At 49.9% G+C, this 27,500-nt stretch overlaps 2 protein-coding genes across 2 annotated transcripts in view; one reads left to right on the top strand and one right to left on the bottom strand.

Annotated features, from left to right (window-relative positions):
- Positions 1-27,500, bottom strand: part of LOC125446591 (histone H2B-like) — a 267,925-nt gene that overhangs the window by 35,104 nt on the left and 205,321 nt on the right. The window lies entirely within an intron of this gene.
- Positions 1,958-27,500, top strand: part of LOC125446351 (suppressor APC domain-containing protein 2-like) — a 40,511-nt gene continuing 14,968 nt past the window's right edge. Inside the window, exons 1-2 of the mRNA XM_059639397.1 lie at positions 1,958-1,998; positions 2,266-2,849. Of these exons, the coding sequence (XP_059495380.1) occupies positions 1,958-1,998; positions 2,266-2,849 (625 nt within the window). The remainder of the gene's footprint in view (positions 1,999-2,265; positions 2,850-27,500) is intronic.

The raw sequence follows: 27,500 nt of genomic DNA, 5'->3' as shown, positions 1-27,500 counted from the left end.
CTGCACTCTATTTCTACTCAATGTCCCTCTGGAATACCTCAAGTGAACCTGCCTCCCCCACATTTCCAGGCAGTGCCATCTAAACTAAAATAATGAGGAGAGATCAATGGACCTGAAACATCAACTCTGTTTCTCTCTCTGCAGACACTGCCAGACCTGCTGAGTTTTTCCAGCAATTTCTGTTTTGTTCCATTCGCTTAACCTGTCTCTATTCCTCTGGCAGATTGTTTGTGTCTTCTTCATCACTTTGTAGATTTGATCTTAATTTTATTTTATTTATCCATGCTTTCTGTTATTAATATAGTCACTGTGGTTTGGTGACTTCTCTCACTTTTTTTTATAAAAGGTTCAAGTGACAATAAATGACAATTCCATTGTGTTCAATCACCTTCCCAACTATCATTCTGTCATCTGCAAACTCCCCTATTGTACACTCGCATTCCTCATCCAAGTCAGTAACTAACTATGGCCCCAGTCCTGATCCCTACGGCACACAACTACTTACAGATTGCCGGCCTGGAAATTCCCTCCTTGACCCAACTGCATTCTTCTAAACTCCAATGATCTATTACTCCCAGCATTTGAGAGTTATTTTATTAAGTAGCTGGATGTGCGCAACCTTATCAAATAACATTTGGCAAAACTCATATGCATACAGAGACACCTACACACACACACAGAAACATACAGGCAGGTGCGCTAACACACACATGCACAGACCCAAAACCCATGTCTGACAGACACAAAAACACACATGTACGGGGTCACATTCAGTTACATAGCGCTGGTGGGCCAAGGAATAGCAGATGGAGTTTTATTTAGTCATACATGAGGTGTTGCATCAGACCAGGACTTACACAATTGGTGGTAAGGTGTTGGGAGGGGCATGTTGGGGCTGTGTGGGACATTGGTTCGGGCCACTTTTGGAATACAGCGCTCAGTTCCGGTCTCCCTGCTACAGGAAGGATGGTGTGAAACCTGGAAGGGTTCAGGAAAGATTTACAAGGATGTTGCTGGGGTTGGAGGGTTTGAGCTACAGGGAGAGGCTGAACAGGCTGGGGCTATTTTCCCTGGAGCGTCAGAGGCTGAGGGGGGACCTTATAGAGGTTTATAACATCATGAGGGGCATGGATAGGGTGAATAGTCAAGGTCGTTTCTCCCCAAGAGTAGGGCAGTCCAAAACTAGAGGGGCACAGATTTAAGGTGAGATGAGGAAAACATAAAAGGGACCTGAGGGGTAACTTTTTCACACAGAGGGTGGTGCATGTATGGAGTGAGCTGCCAGAGGAAGTGGTGGAGGCTGGTACAGTTACAATTAAAATTCATCTGAATGGGCATTTCAACAGGAAGAGATTGGAGGGATATGGACCAAATGCTGGCAAATTGGATCAGATTTATTTAGGATATCTGGTCGGCATGGACGAGTTGGGCCAAAGGGTCTGTTTCTGTGCTGTACATCTCTGTGACTCTGTGATTCTAAGTGCATGCACACGCAGATGCACACAAAAACACTCACTCACACAAACATGCACCGTGTCTTTTAATTCTGTGCTTTTAAAACTGCACCGTGGAATGAGAAAGAGCTGCTTTGAAACCCAGGGGATGTACAAAGGCGCCTGCATGTGTTGAAAGTAAATAATGATTTGCTCCCCACAAACATGTACAGACACACGAACACAGCCAGGACAGTAGTTAAAAGCGTGCGCGCACACACACACACACACACAGACAGACACACACACACACACAGAAACAAACACACACTTCCACCCCCCACCCCACCCTCCACCAGCTCTGTCTCCACCCCTTTCCAAATCTCAGCTCTCCGCCCCAGGATTGCTGTCCCAGCCCCAGAGCCAGGAGCAGGGAGAGCTGAGTGTGGGGCTGCTGTCAGAAGGAAGAAGCCTGAGGGGTGGGGCAGGTTCTCCTTCCCTCGCCCCGGGTGTGTGCCGCAGCAATGAGCAAGCCCGAGGAGCTGGAGCTGCGACGGGAGGCCCGGCAGAGACAGCCCCGGGACCCCCAAACCCGGGACCGCCATCCCTATCCTCCGGGCCCCCAACCCCACCCCCATCTCCATCCCAGGGACCCCCACCCCCATCCCCAGCCCCGGGACACCCACCTCTTGCCCCGGGAGCCTCGCCCCTACCCTTCGGACCCCCAGACCCATCCGAGAGACCCTGATCCCCAACCCCACCCCCCGACCCATCCCAGGGAACCCTATTCCCACCAGCACCCTCACTCTCCGGACCCTCAAACCCACCCCAGGGACCCCCAGATCCACCCGAGGGACCCTCATCCCCAGACCCACCACCACCAGCACCCTCACTCTCCGGACCCTCAAACCCGCCTCGGAGATCCCCAGACCCAACCCTGGGACCCCCAGGACCCACACCCCCACCCCCTGGGCCATCACCCACTGTGCCCATGTCCCCTGGACCCCTACCTGCGGGACCCCATTCCCCGAGACACCTGTCGCCACCTCCACCCCAGGGAGCCCCATGCCCAGCCCCGCTCGTTCCTGGTCAGCCTGCGGACCCTGTTCGACATCCTGGACCAGGAGGGTCGGGGGTCGGTCGAGCTGCGGGAGATTGAGAGCCGCTGGACGGGGGAAGGGCGGAGGGAGGCGGCACTGCCCGCCGGGTTGATGGCCTGCCTCCGGAGAGCAGCTGCACCGTCCGGGAGGCTCACCTTCCCCCGGCTCCTGGCCGGGATCAGGGCAGCCCTGCAGCAGGAAGCCTGCAACCCGGAGCCGGACAGTGTCCCGGGCAGCCCTCGGTACCAACAGCCCGGGGGGACCCAGAGAGAAACACCAGCAGCAAGCAACAGGAGCTGGGCAACAGCAGCAACAGGTCAGTGAGTATCAGGCTGGTCATTAAAATTCATCAGCTCCAGAGCCTTTAACAACCAGACAGCACTGATGGATAGATTGTAATCTCCTTAATTCATAAATCTGAGGGAGGGGGGGGGAGCTGGTGAAGGAACTTTGTGCAATGTGCTTATGATAGTTTATCTATGTTTACTCTTTAATTCAGAATTTCAGCCCAGTGAGAAGGAAATCGTTGCGCAGCTGTGAGTAGCTGGTGTTGGTCCTCTGCTCAAGAAGGGAAAGAGGGATAATGCAGGAAACTGTAGACTGCTGAGTCCCTCATCAGTGGTTGGGAAGCTATTGGAGAGAATTCTTAGGGAAAGAATTTATGCACATTCAGAAAAACATGGCCTAATTAGAGACTGTAAGCATGGCTGTGTGCAGGGCAGGCCATGTCTCACCAACTTGACTGAATTTTTTGAGGCAGTGACAAAGGCGATTGCTGAGGGTAGAGCAGTGGCTGCTGTTTACATGGAGTTTAGTAAGGCTTTCGACAAGGTCCCTCACGCTCGGCTCATCCAAGAGATTACGATGCAGGGGATCCACGGTGACCTGGCTGCGTGGATTCAGAATGGACTTTCCCACTGAAAGCAGAGAGGCAGTGGTGGAAGGGTGTTTTTCAGGCTTGTTATCCATGATTGTAGTGATCCACAGGGATCCATACTGGGATCTCTGCTGTTTGTGATATATATCAATGACTTGGATGAAAATGCAGATGGATGCATTAGTAAGTTTGCAGAACTTACTACCCTTCCCTGTGAACGTGTACCCCCATGTCAGTGAAGTTGTGGATAGTGTAGAAGGTTGTCAAAGGATACAGGAGGAAAGATCAGTTGCAGATAAGGATGGAGAAATGGCAGTTTAATCTGGGTGAGTGTGAGGTGCTGCACTTTGGGAGATCAAATGTGAAGGAATTGTATACATTTAATGGTAGGACCCCGAACAGCATTGAAGGATCTTGGGGTTCAATTTCATAACTCCCTGAAAGTGGCAACATGAGCAAATAAGGTGGTAAAGAAGGCGAATGGCATGCTTGCCCTTATTGGTCGAGGAGTTAAGAGTGAGATGAGAAGAAACATCTTTATTCAGAGAGTTGTTAGGATTTGGAACACACTGCCTGGGAGAGTGGTAAAGGCAGATTCCATTAGAGTTTTCAAATGACAACTGGATATATAGTTAAAAGTGATTAATTTAGAGGCTAAGGAGCCGTAACTCTGTAAAACCCTGGTTAGGCCGCACTTGGAATATTGTGTTCAGTTCTGGTCACCTCAATATAGGAAAGATGTGGAAGCTTTAGTGACGGTGCAGAGGAGATTTACCAGGATGCTGCCTGGACTGGAGGGCAGGTTTTATGAGGAAAGGATGGGGGAGCTAAGGGTTTTCTCATTGGAGTGAAGCAGGATGAGAGGTGACTTGATAGAGGTGTACAAGATGATCAGAGGCTTAGATAGACTTTTTGCCAGAGCAGAAATGACTATTATGAGGGGGCATAACTTTGAGGTGATTGGAGATATCGGAGGTAGATTCTTTACAGAGTGGTGGGCGTGTGGAATGTGCTGCCGGCAGTGGGAGTGGAGTCAGATACTTTAGAGACTTCTAAGCGACTCTTGGATAGACACATGGAGGATAGTAAAATGCAGGGTATGCAGGGTAGATTGATCTTAGTAGGATAATAGGCCGGCATAACATTGTGGGCCAAAGGGCCTGTACTGTTCTATGTCCTATGTTCTATATTCTATGAGACAGGGCTGGAGAGTGCAACTAGCTGGGTGGCTCTTTCAGGAGCGAGTACAGATGCAATGGATCAAATGGCACTGTAAAATTCTATGACTTAATGCTGAAACAGTCCTGTTTTTCCTATTCGTTTGTGGGATGTGGGCATCACTGTCTGAGCCCAGCATTTCTTGCCCATCTCTAGGTGCCCTTGAGAAGGTGGGGGTGAGCTGCGTTCTTGATCTGCTGCAGTCCCACAAAGCCATTAGGGAGGGAATTCCAGGATTTTGACCCAGCGACAGTGAAGGAGCAGCGATATATTTCCAAGCCAGGAAGTCATACAGCAGTGTAAAGATCAGATTATTTCATATTTTCAGCATGAAGGTAGCACAGTAACGGACTGCAGGGACTGGGCACAAAGTGTCTAAATATCAGGTTTTACTAATTTAAAGACATTGAATTAATTGAGCTAAGAGTGACAGAAAGGAACGTGGTACAGAGTGAGTGAAAATTGGAGGATGAATGTATTCAGTGCTAAAATAGTTTTGTAAACAGACTGCAGAGATTTTAATAAAGACTTATTAATTAATAGCCCCAATGCAGACAAGAGGAAATTGACGCTGTGTGAGTGAAACACTTTATGAATAATGAAGCTGTCCTGGTCTGACAGAGAGTGAGAATGCAGGGTTGGCATTTGGTTTGCTTTTTTTCATAATCCCTGTCCATCTGTGACTCTTCCTCTCTCTCTCTCGCTCATTCTCATTTCCTTTCTCTATTATCTCTCAAATGCGCTTTTCCTATTCCCTTTATTTGTCCCTTTCTTTCTCTTTGTCTTTTTTTTTTGCCTTTCTCTCTCCTGCTCTTCAAGCACCCAATCTCTTGTTTTTCTCTCTGTCCTTGTTTCTATTTTTGTTTTGTTTTTCTTTCTCTCTCCCCTTCGCTTCTATTCTCTCCCTCCCTGCCATTATCTCCATCCTGTCATTCTCTCTGTTTCTTTCTGGCTAATCTCTCTGACAAAGGCACAGACAGTCTCAAGTCATTTGTACCGAATGACTTCAGTTCCTGGGGGAGGTAGAGCGAGAGAGATCTGTCCATGCTGCGATGGAATTGAGTGTCAGAATTGTTCATCAGTGGGCCAGAAGTTTTGACATACATTGCTCATCCATGCACAGGAGCACAGCTCCATTCAACAGCCCTTGGATCCAGTCCAGATCGAAACAGCAGCTGTCTCCTGTTTTTTCTTTCACAGAGAGCAGGATGGGAGTTACGTGATCATCTCTCTGCGTTTGATCAACCCACAGAAGGCCTGAATCTGTAGAGGGTGAGGTTGTTGTAGGCTGCCATGAGTGACGGGGAATCATAAAATAGAGGGCCCATTCTTAAAAAAGACCTGAGAGAGACAGAAGGAACTAGGGGTCCATTGTGTGTATATATAGAAACTCACATTGGGACAGCAGCAAAGATACAGCACAACTTCGAACTGCAGCTAATGCCCTAGTTCAGCCAGGGGACAGAATGATAGGGACTGCAGCTAATGCCCTAGTTCAGCCAGGGGACAGAATGATAGGAACTCGTCCCTACTAGTTTTTGCACCAAATCCAGCTTCTAAACTGTAATGGGAAGAAACTTCAAAAGAAAGTGAATGGGCTTTGGACCCAAATAAATCTGCAGAAAAGGTAAATGTGGTCGATTGGATTGTTCGGAGGAGACGCTAATGTGGAGGTGGAGTCGGAAAGTCAGGCTCATACAGCATGGGAAATGGGCCCTTCGCTCCAACCCCTCCATGCCGACCAGATATCCTAACTAAATCCAGCTTCATTTGGCAGCTTTTAGCCCCTATCCCTCTAAATCCTTCCTATCCATGACCCCATCCAGATGCCTTTTAAATGCTGTAACTGTACCAGCCCCCACCACTTCCTCTGGCAGCCCATTCCATACACACACCACCCTCTGTGTGAAAAAATTGCCCCTCAGGTCCCTTTTAAATCTTTCCCCTCTCACCTTAAACCTATGCCCCTCTAGTTTTGGACTCCCCCACCCTGGGGAAAAGGCCTTGACTATTCACCCTATCCATGCCCCTCATGATTTTATAAACCTCTATAAGGTCCCCCCTCAGCCTCTGACTCTCCAGGGAAAATAGCCCCAGTCTATTCAGCCTCTCCCTGTAGCTCAAACTCTCCAACTCCAGCAACATCCTTGTAAATCTTTCCTGAACCCTTTCAAGTTTCACAACATCTTTCTGAAAGGTGGGAGACTGGAACTGAACGCAGTATTGTAAAACTGATCTAACTAATGATGTGCACAGCTATAACATGATCTCCCATTTCCTATTTTCAATACACTGACCAATAAAGGCAAGCGTCCCAAATGCCTTCGCCACCCTGTCTACCTGTGACTCCATTTTCAATGAACTATGAACCTGCAATCCAAGGTCTCTTTGTTCAATGACACTCCCCAGAACCTTACCATTAAGTGTATAAGTCCTGCCTCAGTTTAATTTACCAAAATGCAGCATCTCACATTTATCTAAATTACACCCCATCTGTCAGTATTCAGCCCACTGACCTACCTGATCAAAGTGCTGTTGTACACTGAGATAACTTTCTTTGCTGCCCGTTAGAGCACCAACTTGATGGGCTGAGTGGCCACTGCCTACGCTGTGATGATTCTGTGATTTAGATAGTCACTGTTGGGCCTGAGAAAGGCTGTCTTGTGCGCTGTTGCACATTCCGAAGTTCAAACTGGGGCCCCTGTGTAATTTTGTCATGTCTCATGGGGATGGGGTTTGTGCATTGTGATGGTGTGACTGTGAATGTGCCAGCCCCCGAGAATGCCCGCCTCCATCCCCTGATACAGCTGCCCAGTGAGCACTCTCAGTTACAAGCCCCCTTTCATTCTCAGCCTGGATCCTTGCAAAAATCAGCATTCCAACTGGTCGTGTGGAATGTTAGTTAATTCCCTTGTGAGGAAATGTGGGAATCCAAGCTGCAGTGGGACCTGAGTGTTTTAGTCAATGAGCCTTGTTAAGTGTGCAGGCCCAGCTAGGAATTAAGGAAGCCTGTATGATGCTGCCATTTATTAAGAGAGGAACCCAATGGGTTGGTTAACAAAGTGTGAAGCTGGATGAACATAGCAGGCCAAGCAGCATCTCAGGAGCACAAAAGCTGACGTTTCGGGCCTAGACCCTTCATTAGAGAGGGGGATGGGGAGAGGGTTCTGGAATAAATAGGGAGAGAGGGGGAGGCGGACCGAAGATGGAGAGAAAAGAAGATAGGTGGAGAGGAGAGTATAGCTGAGGAGGTAGGGAGGGGATAGGTCAGTCCAGGGAAGATGGACAGTTCAAGGAGGTGGGATGGGGTGGTAGGTAGGAAATGGAGGTGCTGCTTGGGGTGGGGGGAAGTGATGGGTGAGAGGAAGAACAGGTTAAGGAAGCGGAGACAGGCCGGGCTGGTTTTGGGTTGGTGCTTGGTTTTGAACAGCACACACTGGATGGTCTAAAGTGTCTTTTTCTGTGCTGTAGTTATATGACTCGGTGGCTCAGTGGTTAACACTGCTGCCTCACAGCACCATTGACCCGGGTTCAATTCCACTCGTGGGCAACTGTCTGTGTGGAGTTTGCACATTCTCCCTGCATCTGTGTGGGTTTCCTCCAGGTGCTCCAGTTTCTTCCCACAGTCCAAAGTTGTGTAGGTTAGGGTGGATTGGCCGTGCTAAATTGTCCCATAGTGCCCAGGGATGTGCGGGTTAGGGTGGGATTGGCCGTGCTAAATTGTCCCATAGTGCCCAGGGATGTGCAGGTTAGGGTGGGATTGGCCGTGCTAAATTGTCCCATAGTGCCCAGGGATGTGCAGATTAGGGTGGATTGGCCGTGATAAATTGTCCCGTAGTGCCCAGGGATGTGCGGGTTAGGGTGGATTGGCCGTGCTAAATTGTCCCATAGTGCCCAGGGATGTGCAGGTTAGGGTGGGATTGGCCATGCTAAATTGTCCCATAGTGCCCAGGGATGTGCGGGTTAGGGTGGGATTGGCCATGCTAAATTGCCCTATAGTGCCCAGGGATGTGCAGGTTAGGGTGGGATTGGCCATGCTAAATTGTCCCATAGTGCCCAGGGATGTGCAGGTTAGGGTGGGATTGGCCGTGCTAAATTGTCCCGTAGTGCCCAGGGATGTGCGGGTTAGGGTGGATTGGCCGTGCTAAATTGTCCCGTAGTGCCCAGGGATTTGCAGGTTAGGGTGGATTGGCCGTGCTAAATTGTCCCATAGTGCCCAGGGATGTGCGGGTTAGGGTGGATTGGCCATGCTAAATTGTCCCGTAGTGCCCAGGGATTTGCAGGTTAGGGTGGATTGGCCGTGCTAAATTGTCCCATAGTGCCCAGGGATGTGCGGGTTAGGGTGGATTGGCCGTGCTAAATTGTCCCATAGTGCCCAGGGATGTGCAGGTTAGGGTGGATTGGCCGTGCTAAATTGTCCCATAGTGCCTAGGGATGTGCAGGTTAGGGTGGATTGGCCGTGCTAAATTGCCCCATAGTGCCCAGGGATGTGCGGGTTAGGGTGGATTGGCCGTGCTAAATTGTCCCATAGTGCCCAGGGATGTGCAGGTTAAGGTGGGATTGGCTGTGCTAAATTGTCCCATAGTGCCCAGGGATGTGCAGGTTAGGGTGGATTGGCCGTGCTAAATTGTCCCATAGTGCCCAGGGATGTGCAGGTTAGGGTGGATTGGCCGTGCTAAATTGTCCCGTAGTGCCCAGGGATGTGCGGGTTAGGGTGGATTGGCCGTGCTAAATTGTCCCGTAGTGCCCAGGGATGTGCAGGTTAGGGTGGATTGGCCGTGCTAAATTGTCCCGTAGTGCACAGGGATGTATGGGTTAGGGTGGATTGGCCGTGCTAAATTGTCCCGTAGTGCCCAGGGATGTGCAGGTTAGGGTGAGATTGGCCGTGCTAAATTGTCCCGTAGTGCCCAGGGATGTGCAGGTTAGGGTGAGATTGGCCGTGCTAAATTGTCCCATAGTGCCCAGGCATGTGCAGTTTAGGGTGGGATTGGCCATGCTAAATTGTCCCATAGTGCCCAGGGATGTGCAGGTTAGGGTGGATTGGCCGTGCTAAATTGTCCCATAGTGCCCAGGGATGTGCAGGTTAGGGTGGGATTGGCCGTGCTAAATTGTCCCGTAGTGCCCAGGGATGTGCAGATTAGGGTGGATTGGCCGTGCTAAATTGTCCCGTAGTGCCCAGGGATGTGCGGGTTAGGGTGGATTGGCCGTGCTAAATTGTCCCGTAGTGCACAGGGATTTGCAGGTTAGGGTGGATTGGCCGTGCTAAATTGTCCCATAGTGCCCAGGGATGTGCGGGTTAGGGTGGATTGGCCATGCTAAATTGTCCCGTAGTGCCCAGGGATTTGCAGGTTAGGGTGGATTGGCCGTGCTAAATTGTCCCATAGTGCCCAGGGATGTGCGGGTTAGGGTGGATTGGCCGTGCTAAATTGTCCCATAGTGCCCAGGGATGTGCAGGTTAGGGTGGATTGGCCGTGCTAAATTGTCCCATAGTGCCTAGGGATGTGCAGGTTAGGGTGGATTGGCCGTGCTAAATTGCCCCATAGTGCCCAGGGATGTGCGGGTTAGGGTGGATTGGCCGTGCTAAATTGTCCCATAGTGCCCAGGGATGTGCAGGTTAAGGTGGGATTGGCTGTGCTAAATTGTCCCATAGTGCCCAGGGATGTGCAGGTTAGGGTGGATTGGCCGTGCTAAATTGTCCCATAGTGCCCAGGGATGTGCAGGTTAGGGTGGATTGGCCGTGCTAAATTGTCCCGTAGTGCCCAGGGATGTGCGGGTTAGGGTGGATTGGCCGTGCTAAATTGTCCCGTAGTGCCCAGGGATGTGCAGGTTAGGGTGGATTGGCCGTGCTAAATTGTCCCGTAGTGCACAGGGATGTATGGGTTAGGGTGGATTGGCCGTGCTAAATTGTCCCGTAGTGCCCAGGGATGTGCAGGTTAGGGTGAGATTGGCCGTGCTAAATTGTCCCGTAGTGCCCAGGGATGTGCAGATTAGGGTGGATTGGCCGTGCTAAATTGTCCCGTAGTGCCCAGGGATGTGCGGGTTAGGGTGGATTGGCCGTGCTAAATTGTCCCGTAGTGCCCAGGGATTTGCAGGTTAGGGTGGATTGGCCGTGCTAAATTGTCCCATAGTGCCCAGGGATGTGCGGGTTAGGGTGGATTGGCCATGCTAAATTGTCCCGTAGTGCCCAGGGATTTGCAGGTTAGGGTGGATTGGCCGTGCTAAATTGTCCCATAGTGCCCAGGGATGTGCGGGTTAGGGTGGATTGGCCGTGCTAAATTGTCCCATAGTGCCCAGGGATGTGCAGGTTAGGGTGGATTGGCCGTGCTAAATTGTCCCATAGTGCCTAGGGATGTGCAGGTTAGGGTGGATTGGCCGTGCTAAATTGCCCCATAGTGCCCAGGGATGTGCGGGTTAGGGTGGATTGGCCGTGCTAAATTGTCCCATAGTGCCCAGGGATGTGCAGGTTAAGGTGGGATTGGCTGTGCTAAATTGTCCCATAGTGCCCAGGGATGTGCAGGTTAGGGTGGATTGGCCGTGCTAAATTGTCCCATAGTGCCCAGGGATGTGCAGGTTAGGGTGGATTGGCCGTGCTAAATTGTCCCGTAGTGCCCAGGGATGTGCGGGTTAGGGTGGATTGGCCGTGCTAAATTGTCCCGTAGTGCCCAGGGATGTGCAGGTTAGGGTGGATTGGCCGTGCTAAATTGTCCCGTAGTGCACAGGGATGTATGGGTTAGGGTGGATTGGCCGTGCTAAATTGTCCCGTAGTGCCCAGGGATGTGCAGGTTAGGGTGAGATTGGCCGTGCTAAATTGTCCCATAGTGCCCAGGGATGTGTGGGTTAGGGTGGGATTGGCCGTGCTAAATTGTCCCGTAGTGCCCAGGGATGTGCGGGTTAGGGTGGGTTTGCCGTGCTAAATTGTCCCATAGTGCCCAGGGATGTGCAGGTTAGTGTGGATTAGCCTTAGGAAATGTAGGATTACAGGGATTGGGTAGGGAAGTGGGTCAGGGTGGGGTGGTCTTTGGAGGATCAGTATGGACTCGATGGGCCAAATGGCCTGCTTCCACACTGTAAGGGTTTGTGTACAGTTTTGGTTTCCCTATTTAAGGAATGGTGCGGTATCTTTGGGGGTGGTTCAGATGAGATTTTTCAGATTGATCCCTGGGAATGAGTGGGTTGTCTTCTGAGGAAAAAAATTGGACAATGTGGGCTTGTTTCCCCTGGAGTTTGGAGAGTGAGGGTTGATTGGATTGAAGTGTATAAGATCCTGAATGGTGTTAAGAATGAAGATGTGGAGTGAAGGGGGGTTCTTCTTGTGGGGCAGACCAGAACCAGGTGTCCCTGATATCAAAATAGGGGTCATCCCGCTGTCAGGATAGAGGCAAGGAGAAAGATGTTCTCTCAGGAATGTGTGTGTGTGTGTGTGTGTGTGTGTGTGTGTGTGTGTGTGTGTGTGTGTGTGTGTGTGTGTGTGTGTGTGTGTGTGTGTGTGTGTGAGAGAGAGAGAGAGACTGAATGTGCATGTGTGTGCGGAGCTGTCTGCCTCAGAGCGTGGTGGAGGTGGGTGATTGAATATTTTTAAGACAGAATTAGATACATCTTTGTGAGAAAGAAGCTCAGAAGTTCTCATGGGCAGATTGGAATATGGAATTCAAAACCCAACCAGATCAGCCATGATCTTATTGAATGGCAGAACAAGCTCAAAGGGCCGAATGGCTCAATTCTACTCCTATTGTTGATATATTTGTATTGCCTAAGGTGATGGTGAGCAGATGTCTTGAATTATTACAGGTACTCTCCCCACGTCCCCACTGCCCAGGCTGCTCTCCCCAACATTGCAGTGGGGAAGGGAGTTTGAGTTGATTCATCCTCTCCTATCATGTACACACATGGCAATGAATGAAACTTGGAACATGAGTAAAGTAACCGCAAAAAAAAATCCTCAACTCTGGGCTAGGACAATTGAGATCACGCTGATGAAATCTATCGCAGCTGCCAATGTAGTCTGCAGGTTATTACTGAGTGTGATCATTGCATCTCCTTCCCACTCATGGCTTAACACAAAGATTTATTTTTGATCCCCAACACGCACTGATGAAGTGCAGGAGCCGATCTCTCATTGACAGTCAGACACAATCGTTACTGCCAAAGGCCTGGTGGTGAGCTGTGAATCAGGTTGGGGGCATCACTGAGAAGGTGGTATTCTGTGCCCACCCATAATTGCCATGAAGATGGTGCTTGGCAAGTGGTTGAATAGCTGTGGTCTGTGCAATACAATATTCTTGTTCAGGAATCAACCAGATTGATGCAAACCTGGGTTCACACAACTGGATAAGTTCAGGCCCCTGTCAACACCCGCGAGCAGATCACTTACGGAACTGGAACCTCCGTATAAGTACTGTGGCTACAGATCAGGTCAGAAGCTGGGAATCCTGTGGTGAGTAACTCCCGTCCTGACTCCCCAAACCCTGTCCCACCATCTGCAAGGCACAAGGCAGGAGTGTGAGGGAATACCACTTCCCACTTGCCCCTGGATGGGGTACAGCCCCAACAATACTCAGGGAGCTCGACACCATCCAGAACAAAGCAGCCCCCGCTCTATTGGCACCACATCCACAAACATCCCACTCGCTCCCCCCACCGAAGCTCAGTCGCAGCAGTGTGTACCATCTACAAGATGCTCTGCAGAGATTCACCAAAGACCCTCAGGCAGCACCTTCCAAACCCACGACCCACTTCCATCCAGAAGGACAAGGGACAGCAGATACATGGGAACACCAGCCCCCTGCAAGTTCCCCTCCGAGCCCCTCCCCATCCTGACTTGGGAATATATCCCCGTTCCTTCAGTGTTACTGGGTCAGAATCCCTGGAATTCCCTCCCTAAGGGACATTGTGGGTCACCCCACAGCACATGGACTGCAGTGGTTCAAGGAGGCAGCTCACCCCCACCTTCTCAAGGGGAGCAACTAGGGACGGGGCAGTAAATCCTGAGCCAAGCAGTGATGGCTTCATTTTATCAAAAAAAAGTAAAATTAACAGGTGGTTTTGCAGTCAAAGAGCGTTAGTGAATGCGATGGGGCTGCTACCGAAAACCTGAGAGCTAAGTTATTTGGGCAAAACTATGGTTGGCAAGCAGCAAACCCCAGGAAGAACCTCTCTGATACTTTTTACCATTTGCTGTACTAAGTGGAGCATCTGGAACTGGCATCTTTCACAGACAGACCAGGGTCAAACATGAGCCCACGCCTTGTTCTTTATTTGCGTGACCCTCACCGTCCGTCCATGACTGACTGCCTGGTATTAATGTCCACAATTTTCTGGAAGCTCTTCAACCTTAGTTCGCTTCACACAAAAGCGAAACCTGTTTCACCCCCACCCCAACGGACAACCACGACCTTCAGTTGCAACCTTCCCCAAACACAGCCTCGGCAGAGATTCCCTGGCAACATTCCCCGGGCCTGGTGGGCATCCATGTGGAAATGGTGGCTTCCAGCCGCTTGCAGTACTTCCTGTCTCTTGGCAGCCAGCTTTCTCAAGTGTTGGCCGTCGACGAAGAGGACCAGCACTGTGCCCAGGCTGCCGGCTTCAAACTGGGTCAATGTGACTCTAATAACAGGGACCCCTGGGAGTCAACAAGTGCATGCCCAGGCCCACAAGCTGTTTCATCGACCACACTGCTCCACTGCAGTGAAACTGGGCCTGTCTGCTGATACCACATTAAGATCCTTGAGCTTCCACTGGTGATGCCCAAGTTGAAACCACATTAAAAGGGAGGAATGCCAGACAAAAGTGATCATCCCCAAAAAGTTGTATCTATCCGTATCAAAACCCTGCTCCTCTAGATTCAGCTCCAATGGACAGGCCCTGGCATCTGGAGGCCTGCAACCCATCTCCATCAGCAGGTTCTCTTCTCACAGCTCTCCGGTCACTAATACTCAACTCACAGCCGAAGAGGAGGGGGAAAGATTCTGCTCCGTGTTGTCCTAAAGCACTGAGCCACTGACATCACTGACCAGGAGGAAAAGCTGCTGACCATTCGGTGTGGAGCTTCCCGATCCAGGCACTTTCAGGCTCAGCAGCTCAACCACAATACAAGCTAGTGACAGCAGAGGAAGGAGCTGCCGATTCCATTTCCCTGCGTAAAAACATGCCCGTGGAGAACTTGTGGGTCCAACACTGAGCACCTCAGCCCTCTGAAGACCAATCCAGGTGGCAAGCACCATCTTCCAACCTGCGACAATTCTGTACTTGCTCAGTAATTAGGGTCAGAGCATCACTTCATATTTTTACTCTATTTAACTTTTAATGATACTGACCATGAGGCTGTTTCTTAACTGATTTGACTCTGATCCGAACCAGTATTACAAATAAAGAGATCATGATGTTGACTAGAAGCAGCTGATTTACTCTGTGTGTGATCCAGAATGAATGCTATTTCCAGACTGGTTTGTGGGTAGCTTATGGTCATCGTAGAAATACATTGCACTGATGTGGTTGCTTGGCATGACATCAGAACCATCTTAAAGTGGTACACAGCCAACGAAGTTCTTTTGACGTCACTGCTGTTGGAGACTTTAGTAATTTGCTGGCAGACAGCAATGATACAGTCAACAAGTTGACGGATAAACATTGACCAGGACGAATCCTTTGAAACAATGATGTGGGAATTTGTTCCTCCACTGTGGATGGCAGACAGGACTCTGGTTTAACGTCTTATCTGAATCAGAGTATCTCTGAGTGTGTGGTACTTTATCAGTACTGCAGAGTGCTAGCCTCAATTAGCAATCTAAGGATGGACAATGTGTACAGCTTTGTGAAGTGCTGGTCATTGATCGTTGGAAAAGGAGATGCTTTCTCTGCCCTCAACTTGGTGTTGCCAGGAGATAGCCGTGGGTGAGGGACAAAGTTTCCTACATCCATCCTCTGGGCCTGGCACTGGCTGGGTTAGTCCCCCTTACAGTGATGTGCCAGGTTAACAACACAACTATCGGACACCCCTCCCATTGCAAAGTCACAACTCCTGCCTGGGGAAATAGACCTCTGTTGGTCCACGACACTCGTAGCTGCACGTGCAGGAGAGAGGATCAAGGGGAGGCCTTTCAATCCCTGAAGGATTGGGAGGGGCTCGGAGGGGAACTTGCAGGGGGATGGTGTTCCCATGTATCTGTCGTTCTGGGTGGAAGTGGTATGTGGGTTTGGAAGGCGCTGTCTAAGGAGTGTCAGTAAGTTTCTGCGAAGCATCTTGTTGAGGGTACGCACTGCTGTTACTGAGCGACAATTTTGGGGTTTGTTGGGGGAAGGGATTTTTGTGGTGCTTTGTCCTGGATGATGTCAAAATTTTCAGTTGAGTTTCGGGCCCATGGTAACCCCCAGGCTGCTGTTAGTGGGGGATTCAGTGATGAGAATGCCAAGAAAATGTCATGGGGCAGTGCTTTCACTCTCTCTTCCTGCTGATGGCCACAGCCTGGGCATTTGTCTGGTGCGAATGTCACTTGCCCCTTGTCAGCCCAAGCCTGGATATTTTGTCCAGATCTTGCTGCACCTGGACACGGCCTGCTTCAGTATCTGAGGAGTCACGAATGGTGCTGAACACTGTGCATTCATCAGCGAACATTCCCAGTTCTGACCTTATGATGGAGGGAAGGTCATTGATGAAATGATTGGGCTGAGGACACTGCTCTGAGGAACTCCTGAAGAGATGCCCTGGAGCTGGTGATACTTACATCCCACAAACAAAATCATAAACTGAAAGAACTTAGTCCCAAGCACTGGAATGATTGGAAAAATTAGAATGATGGCAAATGCCCTGATGCAGGCAATTATCCAACATAGGAGAAATATTTAAACTTGCAGCCAGACTAGCTTACATCAGCGTAGCTGGAGTTTCTCTTGAGCCTGTGCCTTTGACATTTGGCTGTGGATTACACAGGATCTGAGAGAGATGTTTGGAAACTGGAGGAGAGATTTGCAACTGCAATCTTGTAGTGATGTAAGAGTCCACATTGAGAGAAGAGCAGAGGGAGACCCACAAGACTTCCCAATATGATCAAAGCGAAGAATGCTGGAGGTTTGGAATTAAAAGCCAGAGGTGTTGGAGGAGCCTCCGGTCTGGAGAGAGAAAGACAGAGTTAATGCTGCGAGTCTGATGTGACTGCCCTTCAGAACTGGTCTTTCCAGTTGTCAGGGAGAATGCAAAGGTGGACATGCAGCCCGTCAAGCTGAAACAACCCTGTGGATAAAGAAGGTTTTATGAATAGGCCTCACTCTCTACTGCTTCAGGATGTGGTGGAGCGCCCAGCCACTTTTTGATTGTAATGCAGGAAACTTGGCAGCCCACTTATGCACAGCAAGATCCCACAAACACCAACGCAGTAATGGCCAGCTGTGTTCTATTTTTCAATGATGTTCAGTTGAAGGGTAAATATTATCCGGGAGAACGAGTTTCCCTGCAGCTCCGTCCTGAAACAGGGATGACTTTCATTTCCAAGACTGCAGACAGGGACTTGGCTTGAATACAGAGAAAAAAAGGTCACTGGGCCTGAAACATTCACTCTGCTTTCTCTCTCCTGCCAGGCCTGCTGAGTTTCTCCAGTGGCCCCTGGGTGTTTTTTTTTGTGACTTGGTTTAAACATCTGGCCTGAGCAGCTCTGCTTGGGCAGGGCTCCTTCTGAGCAGCTCTGAAGGGTCTGCTCCAAGGTTGTAAGTTCAGCTCAACCCCAGAGTGACTGAGGATCTGAAGCCCAGTGCTAGCCCATTCATATCTCCGCAAACTCATTCCTGCTGTTGCCCCCTTCTCTACCCTGCTGTGCAACAGATATCCCTGAGGCAAGGGCAGCTACTGGCAGTCTCTTTCTCATCTCAAGTCAGTAAGTACTGCACCCGGCTGTCTGGAAATATGGTGGAAGCTGGCTCAGTCGAGGCATCCAGGAGGACCATTTGATTGCTTGGATAGAAATGGCGGGCAGGGATATGAGGGGGTGGAGAAAGGCATGAGGTGATAGAAACAGTGCAAGCATGACGGGTTGAATGGCCACTTTCAGTTATAACTCTGTGTAAGCCCATGCAAATGTGTGGCCAAATGATTGAAAACTGTTGGTGTGTGATCGTGAAGAGATGTTTGCCAGACTCGTCAAAGTTAGGGAATGAAACGCAGGCATAGTGCCTCTGGGTCAGTTAGGCCAAGTACAGCCGAGCCGACCCTTCGACTGTGCAAGAGTGTGCCTACCCCACCATGCTTGAGTTACGCAGAGTGTCACACCATTAAAGCTTCAGAACCACCGATACGCCAGAGTGAAGCAGTGAAGGCTTAGGGAACCGACTGGGATGACACTCCTGTTGTGCAGCTTCCTGGTCGAAGTTTGCAAGATATTAAGATGGAGAGGTGTGAGAAACTGCAGTATTTCTACTGTCTGGGAGGACAGAGCAATGTGTAAAAAAAAAATGAGAGGCAGACACATCAGGAGGGCCATTGAAGAATTGGGAATCTTAGAACCTCACAGTGCGGATAAAGGCCATTCAAGTCTACATTGGCCCTCCAAGGAGCATCCCACCCTGCAGTCCATATCTCCCATGGCTGATCCATATTCCTGGATGCTATGGAGAAATGGTCTAATACGTCTGGAAGTTCGGAAATCTGCCCCATTGGTAGTGATTGATGCTTGGTCCATTGTTAATTTTAGTTCTGAATTTGATAGATGTTGGTTACCCAATGCCGCTGCGAGGTACAGAGCAGAGTCAGTTTTTGCAGTTACATCATGTATTAACCCAAGCAAACAATCTCCAGATGTACATTGCCCTTATCTAAAAGGCATCTGAACGGGGGTATGAATAGGAAGGGTTTAGAGGAATAGGGGCCAAATGCTGGCAAATGGGAGTAGATTGAATTAGGATATCTGGGTCAGGATGGACAGGTTGGACTGAAGGGTCTGTTTCTGTGCTGTACATCTCACTGACTCGACGCTGTTCATTTCTGCCACCAACGATCCAGCTCAACACTTCCTGCTAATGTTACAAGGAGAGAACTAATCTTTCTCTGCGCTCCCACGCACTGCGCCCCCACCCCCTCACCCCCATCAGAGGTCCCGTGGGCTCGCTGAGTGAAAATATGAACTGAAAACTGAATCAGTGCCAGGTAAAAGTCTGTTTATTGGTCTGGATCCACGCCCAAAAGAAAATGAACTGAAACAGCTCGAACAACTTTCCTTTCAGAAACTTTTGCAACCAGCTTTCCCCACCTCGTTTCAGTTAGTAAATCTACCCACACCCCCAGAGGAATGGTTAAAGGACAGTATCTGTCCCACTCAGTCCCAGAGGGAGGGGGGAGGGTGAGGAAGGGCAGTGTCTGACCCACTGTTCCACCCTGTCCCAGAGTGGGGGGGGGGGCGGAGAAGGGCAGTGTCTGACCCACTGTCCCACCCTGTCCCGGGGGGGGGGGGGGGGGGGGGGGGAGGGCAGTGTGTGACCCACTGTCCCAGCCAGTTCCAGAGGGAGGTGGGGGTGGGGAAGGACAGTTTCTGAATGCCTTCCCTGCTCTCTGTCACCGTTCAGGCAGGTCGAGTTGACCAGCCTGTCATTAGCTTTGCATTGTAGCTTCTGTCATTGTGTGAACTGACTCTTATCTCTCCTCGCCTATCCCAAAGTCGGAAAGACGTTTTCTTTTCACAAAGGGTTTCTGCAGAAACTGGCATGTTTCCTGCCCGTGGCTGCGTGCCAATAATAACACAAAGTTTTCTGCCAAACACCTTTTATTTTCCACCAAAGACTTATACACCTTTCATCCAGCTCCACACTTCATAATCTCAGATTCTCCAGCATCTGCAGTCCCCATCATCTCTGCACCTTTGAATGTTTTTTTTTAAAGCATATACTTCCCGGTGAAGTCCCAGCACTTTGTGAGAGACTGCATGATGCAACTCCCTCCAAAAACAGCGAATGCTGAAAGGTAAAGGGCTCTTACTGATCTCAGAGAAGTAGAGCGAGAGAGAGAGAGAGAGAGAGAGGACGGGGATGCTGAGCTGATCAAGGCTGATTGAAGGAGGCTGTCACCATGACTTCTGTGTGTGTGCATTTTAATCTCTGCTCCTTCTCTGTCCCCTCTACAGCAACTCTCTCCGAGTCTTCAATCAAAGTGAAAGGTTAAGTCAAATCCCAGCTGGGGGGGTATTATTTTAAATTATTCACTGACAGGATGTGGGTGCCTCTGGCTAGCGCAGCATGTATTGCCCATTGCTAATTGCCCAAAGTTGACAGTTCAGAGTAAACCACATTGCTATGGGTCTGGAGTCACCTGTAGGCCAGACCAGGTAAGGATGGCAGTTTTCTTTCCTGAAGGACACTCATGAACCAGATGGGTTTTTCCTGACAATTTATAATGGATTCATAAGACAAGAAATAGGAGCAGGACCAGGCCATCTGGCCCATTGAGCCTGCTCTGCCATTCCATACCATCATGGCTGATCTTCTTGTGGATTCATTTCCACGTACCTGCCTGCTCGCTGTAACCCTTAATTCCTCTACTGTTCCAAAATCTAGTCATCTTTGCCTTAAAAGCGTTCAACGAGGTAGACTCAACTGGGCCAGGGAATTCCACAGATTCACAACCCTTTGGGTGAAGAAGTTCCTCCTCAGTTCACCCCTAAGTCTGCTCCCCTAAACCTAAAATCCTACACCTGATCATGACCATCTTAATTCCAGATCCTCTCTATTGAGCTCGAACTCGGCCATCTGGCGTTCCGGGATTTGAAGTCCCCAGAGCATCAGTGGAGTTTTCTGGATTAATAACCTAGCGATAGCACTCCCAGGCCATTGCCTCCCTCATAAGGCCTGTGGTGGGATAAAATAGGAAGGGCCATTACCACATCTTGTCCTTTCTGTGCAAGACTTGATCCCCGTGGTCCATTTTGTTTTATTTATTCACGGGCTGAGAGTGTCAGAGGCAGGGCCTGATATTTGTTGCCCACGGAGCAGTTAGGAGTCAACAATGTTGCTGTTGGTCTGGAGTCATGTGTAGATCAGCTCAGGGAAGGATGGCAGATTTTGCTCTTGGTGCACGACATGGGTTTTCTTCCCAAGTGGTTTCTTGGGCCAGCGTTCAGACCCTTAATTTCCCCATCGGAATTGAATTCAAATTCCACCACCTGCTGGAACGTCAGTGGACCAGCATCGAGTGAGAGGCCTGGAAGTCTGTTTCACTCAACGCTTCCACTTCCAGAGGTGACTACCCTGGGCTCATGTGCATGAGCCAACTAAACGGCTAACTTAGGGGAAAAAATTCAGGCAGCTTTGGGATAAGTGACCTGATTATCACTTTGATTTGTAGCGCACCTCCAGATTGATCCCTTTTCCCTCTGCTCCCACTTCTCCTTGGTTTACTCACTTTGAACATTCCTTTTCTCTTCCTTCATTTCTCTTTCTCTCTCTCTCTGTGCCCTTTATTTACATTGCCCCTGTTTTTTTCTTGTTTCTTTCACTCTCCCACCTCTCAGACAAATGCTACATTATGTATCTTACCAATAAGAAAGTTCACCTTCAATGATTCCATCTGCTTGACATGAAATAGGCCATTAGGCAGTGCATATACAGCGTTGTGCCTCTGCCTGACAGTGAGTGACACCATGTGCAGTGTGTATACAGTGCTATGCCTCTGCCTGATAGTGAGTGACACCATGTGCAGTGTGTATACAGTGTTGTGCCTCTGCCTGATAGTGAGTGACACCATGTGCAGTGTGTATACAGTCTTATTCCTCTGCCTGATAGTGAGTGACACCATGTGCAGTGTGTATACAGTGTTATTCCTCTGCCTGATAGTGAGTGACACCATGTGCAGTGTGTATACAGTGCTATGCCTCTGCCTGACAGTGAGTGACACCGTGTGCAGTGTGTATACAGTGTTATGCCTCTGCCTGACAGTGAGTGACACCGTGTGCAGTGTGTATACAGTGCTGTGCCTCTGCCTGACAGTGAGTGTGCTGTGGATCTACGTCCTGCGCGCATAAAAGTTAACCAGTCAAGACAATATCTGCTTCATAACTTGTAATGTGCTTTACTGTTTTGAAGAAACCAAACCACAGAGTTAGTCAATCCCTGATGAACAATTGATTACTAGACCATCGTTATAGAAACATCGGCAAGTGGTCATTGGCTTCAGATGTTAGGACTGAGGGGGGATTCTAATGGTTCAGTGATAGTGTTCTTACCTCTGAGCCAGGCAGTCTGGGCTCAAATCCTGCCTGCTCTGATAATATAGCGAAATGTCCCTGAACACATTGATTAGAAAATATTCTGAGGAATGTATGACTTTAGGGACAGTTAAGGAGAATAGCACAGATCTCTTAATTCACTGATTGTGTCAGAACAACAGAATAGGATGATATCCCCACTGGGTCGGGAGGGAAAAGCTGGGGGAAAGCCTGCACCAACAGGGCTGAATGGCCTTTTTCTGCATTGTATAGTTTTATATAGTACTTTCATCGACAGACTTTCATTTCTATAACAAAGAAAAATCCAAATAAACTGCTGACACTGTAAATCAGGAACAAAAACAGAACTTGCTGGAAAAGCTCAGTAGGTCTGGCAGCATCTGTGGAGTGAAATCAGAGTTAACGTTTCGGGTCCCATGATCCTTCCTCAGGACTGTCATTTCAGGACTGCCGTTTTTCAGACCTTCATTTCAATAGCACCTCTAATACCTCAGAAGGTCCTGAATTGTTTTGCAGCCAATGATCCAAACTGCAGACACACTGTGCCTCTCGCCAACAATAACCAGGTAATTTGCTGCATGATTAATAGATTGGAACCACAGGCTTCTGACTCGGTGACATAGGCGCTAGTCATGGAGTTGGGGCTGTCACGGTGAAGGGACATAAAGGGATGATTTCCTTTATGCATTCACGGAATTAGGAAGCCACTGGCTGAGCAGCATTTACTGCCCCATCCCTAATTGCCCAGAGGCCAGTTGAGAGTCAACCACATTGCTGTGCGTCTGGAGTCACATATAGGTCAGACCAGGCAACGACGGCAGTTTTCGTCCCTAAAGGACGTTAGTGAACCAGGTGGATATTTCCCGACAATCAGCAATGGATTCCTGGTCATCATTAGATTCTTAATTTCAGATATCTTATTACAACATCTGCAATGGCGGGACTTGAACCCGGGTCCCCAGAATATTGTCTCAGTCTCTGGATTAACTGTCTGGTGATAATACCATGTGACCATTGCCTCCTCAAACACTGGAATGAAAGTGGGTTTTTTTTGTGCATTAGTCACAAGCATTGTGTGCAACATCCTACGAAAAGCTGCTTAGCCAGAGCATTGGGTTTACTACAGCAGAACGATAATCCGCTCCTGTCCCAGGCCCAGGCGCTTCCCAGCCTAGAGATCCGTTTTGCTTTTACGCAGCTGAGCAATTTTTCTCACGTCGATGACTGCGAATCGGGCTGGGGGGAGGGCCACTCAGCCTATTTATCCTGTTCTCCCCTTCATTACAATTTTCCTCTGTATCCTGCCTTTAATCCATACCTCTTAATACCTTTTGGTTCACAGAATTGTATTCACCTCTGCCTTTAAGTGAGCCATTTTTTTAACCTGTGTTTACAGGATGTGGGTATCACTGACTGCGCCAGCTTTCATTGCTTACTAACAGCTACTTGTAGTTTTTTGTTCACTTTTGGGACGTGTGCATTGCTAGTTGCCCCCCTTGAGAAGGTGGGGGTGAGCTACCTCCTTGAACCGCTGCAGTCCATGTGCTGTGGGGTGACCCACAATGTCCCTTAGGGAGGGAATTCCAGGATTCTGACCCAGCGACACTGAAGGAACGGGGATATATTTCCAAATCAGGGTGGGGAGGGGCTCGGAGGGGAACTTGCAGGGGGCTGGTGTTCCCATGTATCTGCTGCCCCTTGTCCTTCTGGATGGAAGTGGGTCGTGGGTTTGGAAGGTGCTGCCTGAGGGTCTTTGGTGAATCTCTGCAGAGCATCTTGTAGATGGTACACACTGCTGTGACTGAGCGTCGGTGGGGGGAGGGAGTGGGATGTTTGTGGATGTGGTGCCAATCGAGCGGGGGCTGCTTTGTCCTGGATGGTTTCGAGCTTCCTGAGTGTTGTTGGGGCTGCCCCCATCCAGGGGCAAGTGGGGGGTATTCCCTCACACTCCTGCCTTGTGCCTTGTCGATGATGGGACAGGGTTTGGGGAGCCAGGAGGGGAGTTACTCACCACAGGATTCCCAGCCTCTGACCCGCCCTTGTAGCCGCTGTGTTTATGTGGTGAGTCCAGTTGAGTTTCTGGTCAACGGTAACCCCCGAGGATGTTGATAGTCGGGGATTCAGTGGTTGTCACACCATTAAATGTCTAGGGGTCTTGGTTAGATTGTCTCTTACTGGTGATGGTCACAGCCTGGCACTTGTGTGGTGCAATGTTATTTGCCACTTGTTAGCCCAACCCTGGATATTGTCTAGATCATGTTGCATTTGAACATTGACTGCTTCACTATCTGAGGAGCTGCGAATGGTCCTGAAAGTTGTGCAATCATCGGCGAACATCCCCACTTCCATCATTGAGGATGGGGATATTTGTGGAGGCTCTCCTCCAGTGAGTTGTTTAATTGTCCACCAACATTCACAACTGGATGTGACAGGACCGCAGAGCTTAGATCTGATCCACTGGTTGTGGAATTGCTTAGCTCTGTCTATCATTTGCTGCTTATGCTGTTTGGCGTGCAAGTAATCCTGTTTGGTGGCTTCCCCAGGTTGACACCTCACCCTCAGGTATGCCTGAGCCTGACATGCCCTCCTGCATTCTCCATTGAACCAGGGTTGATCCCCTGCCTTGGTGGTAATGGTTGAGAGGAGGATATGCTGGGCCATGAGGTTACAGATTGTGCTGGAGTACAATTCCACTGCTGTTAATGGCCCCACAGCGCCTCACGGATGCCCACTCCTGAGTTGCTAGAACTGCTCAGAGGCTACTTGGAGAAGGGGAGACCCCACGGATGAAACTGATCCTGAATATCTCCTGAATTGTCCTGCAGGCGTTGGTGGGGATCCGATACTGTATTAACTGCAGATTACTCTGAACATCTTACCAGCTTCTATGTCTGAAGATCTGACTCTGATTTTCAGATCTTCCCAGGTGGCCGTTTAGAAACGTAGAGGCAGAAACAGAAATTGCTGGGAAAGCTCAGCACGTCCCACGGATGCTGCTGGACTTGCTGAGCTTTTCCAGCAATTTTTGCTTTCACTTCCCATTTCCAGCATCTGCGGTTCTTTTGGCTCTCAATTAGAAATTTAGACCCGTTTAGTGTTTTTGTCCTTAAACCAGCACAGATGTTTTCCCTCTGTTTATCCACGCAGGATGTGGGTGTCATTTTGTACTTGTTGCCCATCCCTAATTGCCCCGAGGGGTGCCGTGCTCCCAGAGCAGGGTTTGAACCCACACCTTTGGGAGAATGTGCAGGCTACTCATTGAGCCACAGCTGTCACTGTTATCCTGAAGCCTTGAGGCTGGTAATGCCCACGCCGAGCAAACAGAGTCCACACGAGGGCAGCTTTGCAGAGGCTGGCAGCTATTCTCACCAGCCTGCCACCCAGCCACTCACTGAGTCAAGAGCTGGGCTGCCCTCCCTTTTCATTTCCTCACCCCCACCCTCCCACTGCCGCCTCCACCCATCTGCCACACACTTTCAGAACCGAAGCAAGATTGCAGCATTTCCTGTGGCGCTGTGGGTAAGCTTCATCTGTGGTGCCTTCCTTGACCAAATAGCCTGTGGACATATCCAACATGAACAATCATGCGGAGGACAGGAAAATCGGGAGGTCCAGCACAGTGCCCTCAGCTTTATTAACGGGGCACGGAGTACAGGAGCAAGGAGGCAATGCTGACCTTGTACAAGCCCCGTGTTAGACCCCCAGCTGGAGTATCATGTCCAGCTGTGGGCCCCACATTATGGGAAAGATGTGAACCCATCGGAGGGAGAGGGCAGAAGCGATTTACAACAACGGTTCCAGGGAATGGGTAATGTCAGCGATGGGGATAGACTGGGGAAGGTGGGGCTGTTCCCCTCGGACACAAGGAGGCTCACAGGGAGATCTGGTAGAGGCTTCCCAAATCCCGAGTGGGGGCTGGGCAGGGGGAGGGAGGGAGAAGCTGTTCCTCTTGGAAAAGGAACAGGATCGAGAGGGATACAGATTTAAAGTGATGTACAAACGAAGTGAGGAGACTCTCTCACCCAGTGGGTAGTGAGGGTGTGGGATGTCCTGCCTGCAAACATGGGGGAGGGGGAGGTGTGGGGATTATGAGCAGGTTCAACTGAGGCATTACAGAGGGACATTGGATGGATCTTTAGATACAAAGTCGGGAGGCAGGGTGGTGGGGTTTGCAGGGAACGGGGGAAATGCAGGATATTGGGAATGGGGGTTAGAACAATTGCAGGCATGTGTAGCCTCCAGTGCTGTCCCAGTCCTGTGACTCCGAGCTGGCTTCCTGATGGATGTTGCCTCTTTGCCAAGAGAACACTTGCACAATCAGGATTCCTGGAATAGGTGGGTTTGATTTTGAAGGAAATGGGAGGTTTGCCAGGGTGTGATAATCTATTCACCCACTGAGCGTAACCCCAGAAGGCCCACTGTGTTGATTAAAGAGAAATCTCGACCAGGTTGGGATTAGACCCCATCGATACCCTCTGGGCCACAGTCAGCATGTCCCTGGGAACCTGGCTCCAATAAATAACGAAATCTGGAAAATCCAGTTTTGTCTCTTCTTTGCTTTAGATCTATCTTCTCTATCTCTTTTTAATCCACCCACCTCCCCTCCCCTCTGCTTTGGTAGTGACTTATAGCAGCCAGGTGTTTCTGTCAGTGCTGTGAGCTGGCCATGGAAGCAGATGAAGTCGGCTCAGGAGTCGGCCATTCGGCCCCTCGAGTCTGCTTCTCCATTCAGTCGGTCGGTCTGAATACTGTGCCATATAACCACCTCACCCCCCCGACCCTGCCCTGTAAACATGCACAGCCCCCAACTCCCTTCCTTGGCAAGGAACCTGCCCAGCTCTTCCTTCCTTCGGGGGATCTGCTTCTGCCTCCCTTTACAGGAGGCCGTTTCCACCGACCCAGCTTTGTTTTAAGCAGGCGAGCCCTTATTTTTAAACATGGCCCTGACCAGAACTCAAACTTCCCCACGAGGGGGACCATCTTCCCTGCCAAGGGCTCTCAGGATTGCATAACATGCCCCAATCGAACAGCCTCCTATTTTTCCCTAAAGGCCCGAGGATACAGGCCCAGCCTGTTCTGACCTTTCCCCACGGGATAACCCTCCCATTCCAGGTATGAGAGTGGGTAATGGCGTCTGACCCCTTCTCTCAAGAAGGGGCCCCCACACCGTGCACTGTGATCCAGGCCTGGCCTCCCAGAACCTTGTGTAGCCAAAATATAACCTCCAGACTTCTGCAATTCAGTATCATGGAATCACAGTATGGAAACAGACCATTCAGCCCATCAAGCCCACACCAACCTTACAAAGAGCTTTTCCCCACCTACTGATCCTACCCTTGTAATTCTGCATTTCCCACGACTAACCCACCTAGGCTTCGTATCCCTGGGCACGATGGGTCCACCCTAACCTGTATATCCTCGAGCTGTGGGTGGTAACAAGAGCCCACCCACACAGAAATCGAACCCTGGCACAGTGAGGCCGCAGCACTAACCTCTGAGCCACCCTATGACCTTTCCCTAATCACAGGGAAGCAGTGTTTAGATATTACATTGCCGTGGCCTTCAGGGTTATGGGTCAAGTGCTGAAAAGTGAGGCTTGTGCATTCAGATTGTCTTTGACTGGCACATTCAGGATGGACTGAATGGCCTCGTTCTGCACTGTGAATGTCTGCCAGGC

Source organism: Stegostoma tigrinum, chromosome 34 (assembly GCF_030684315.1).
Source record: "Stegostoma tigrinum isolate sSteTig4 chromosome 34, sSteTig4.hap1, whole genome shotgun sequence".
In the NCBI taxonomy this organism is placed as follows: Eukaryota; Metazoa; Chordata; class Chondrichthyes; order Orectolobiformes; family Stegostomatidae; genus Stegostoma; species Stegostoma tigrinum.
This window is presented reverse-complemented; position numbering and strand designations above follow the sequence as displayed.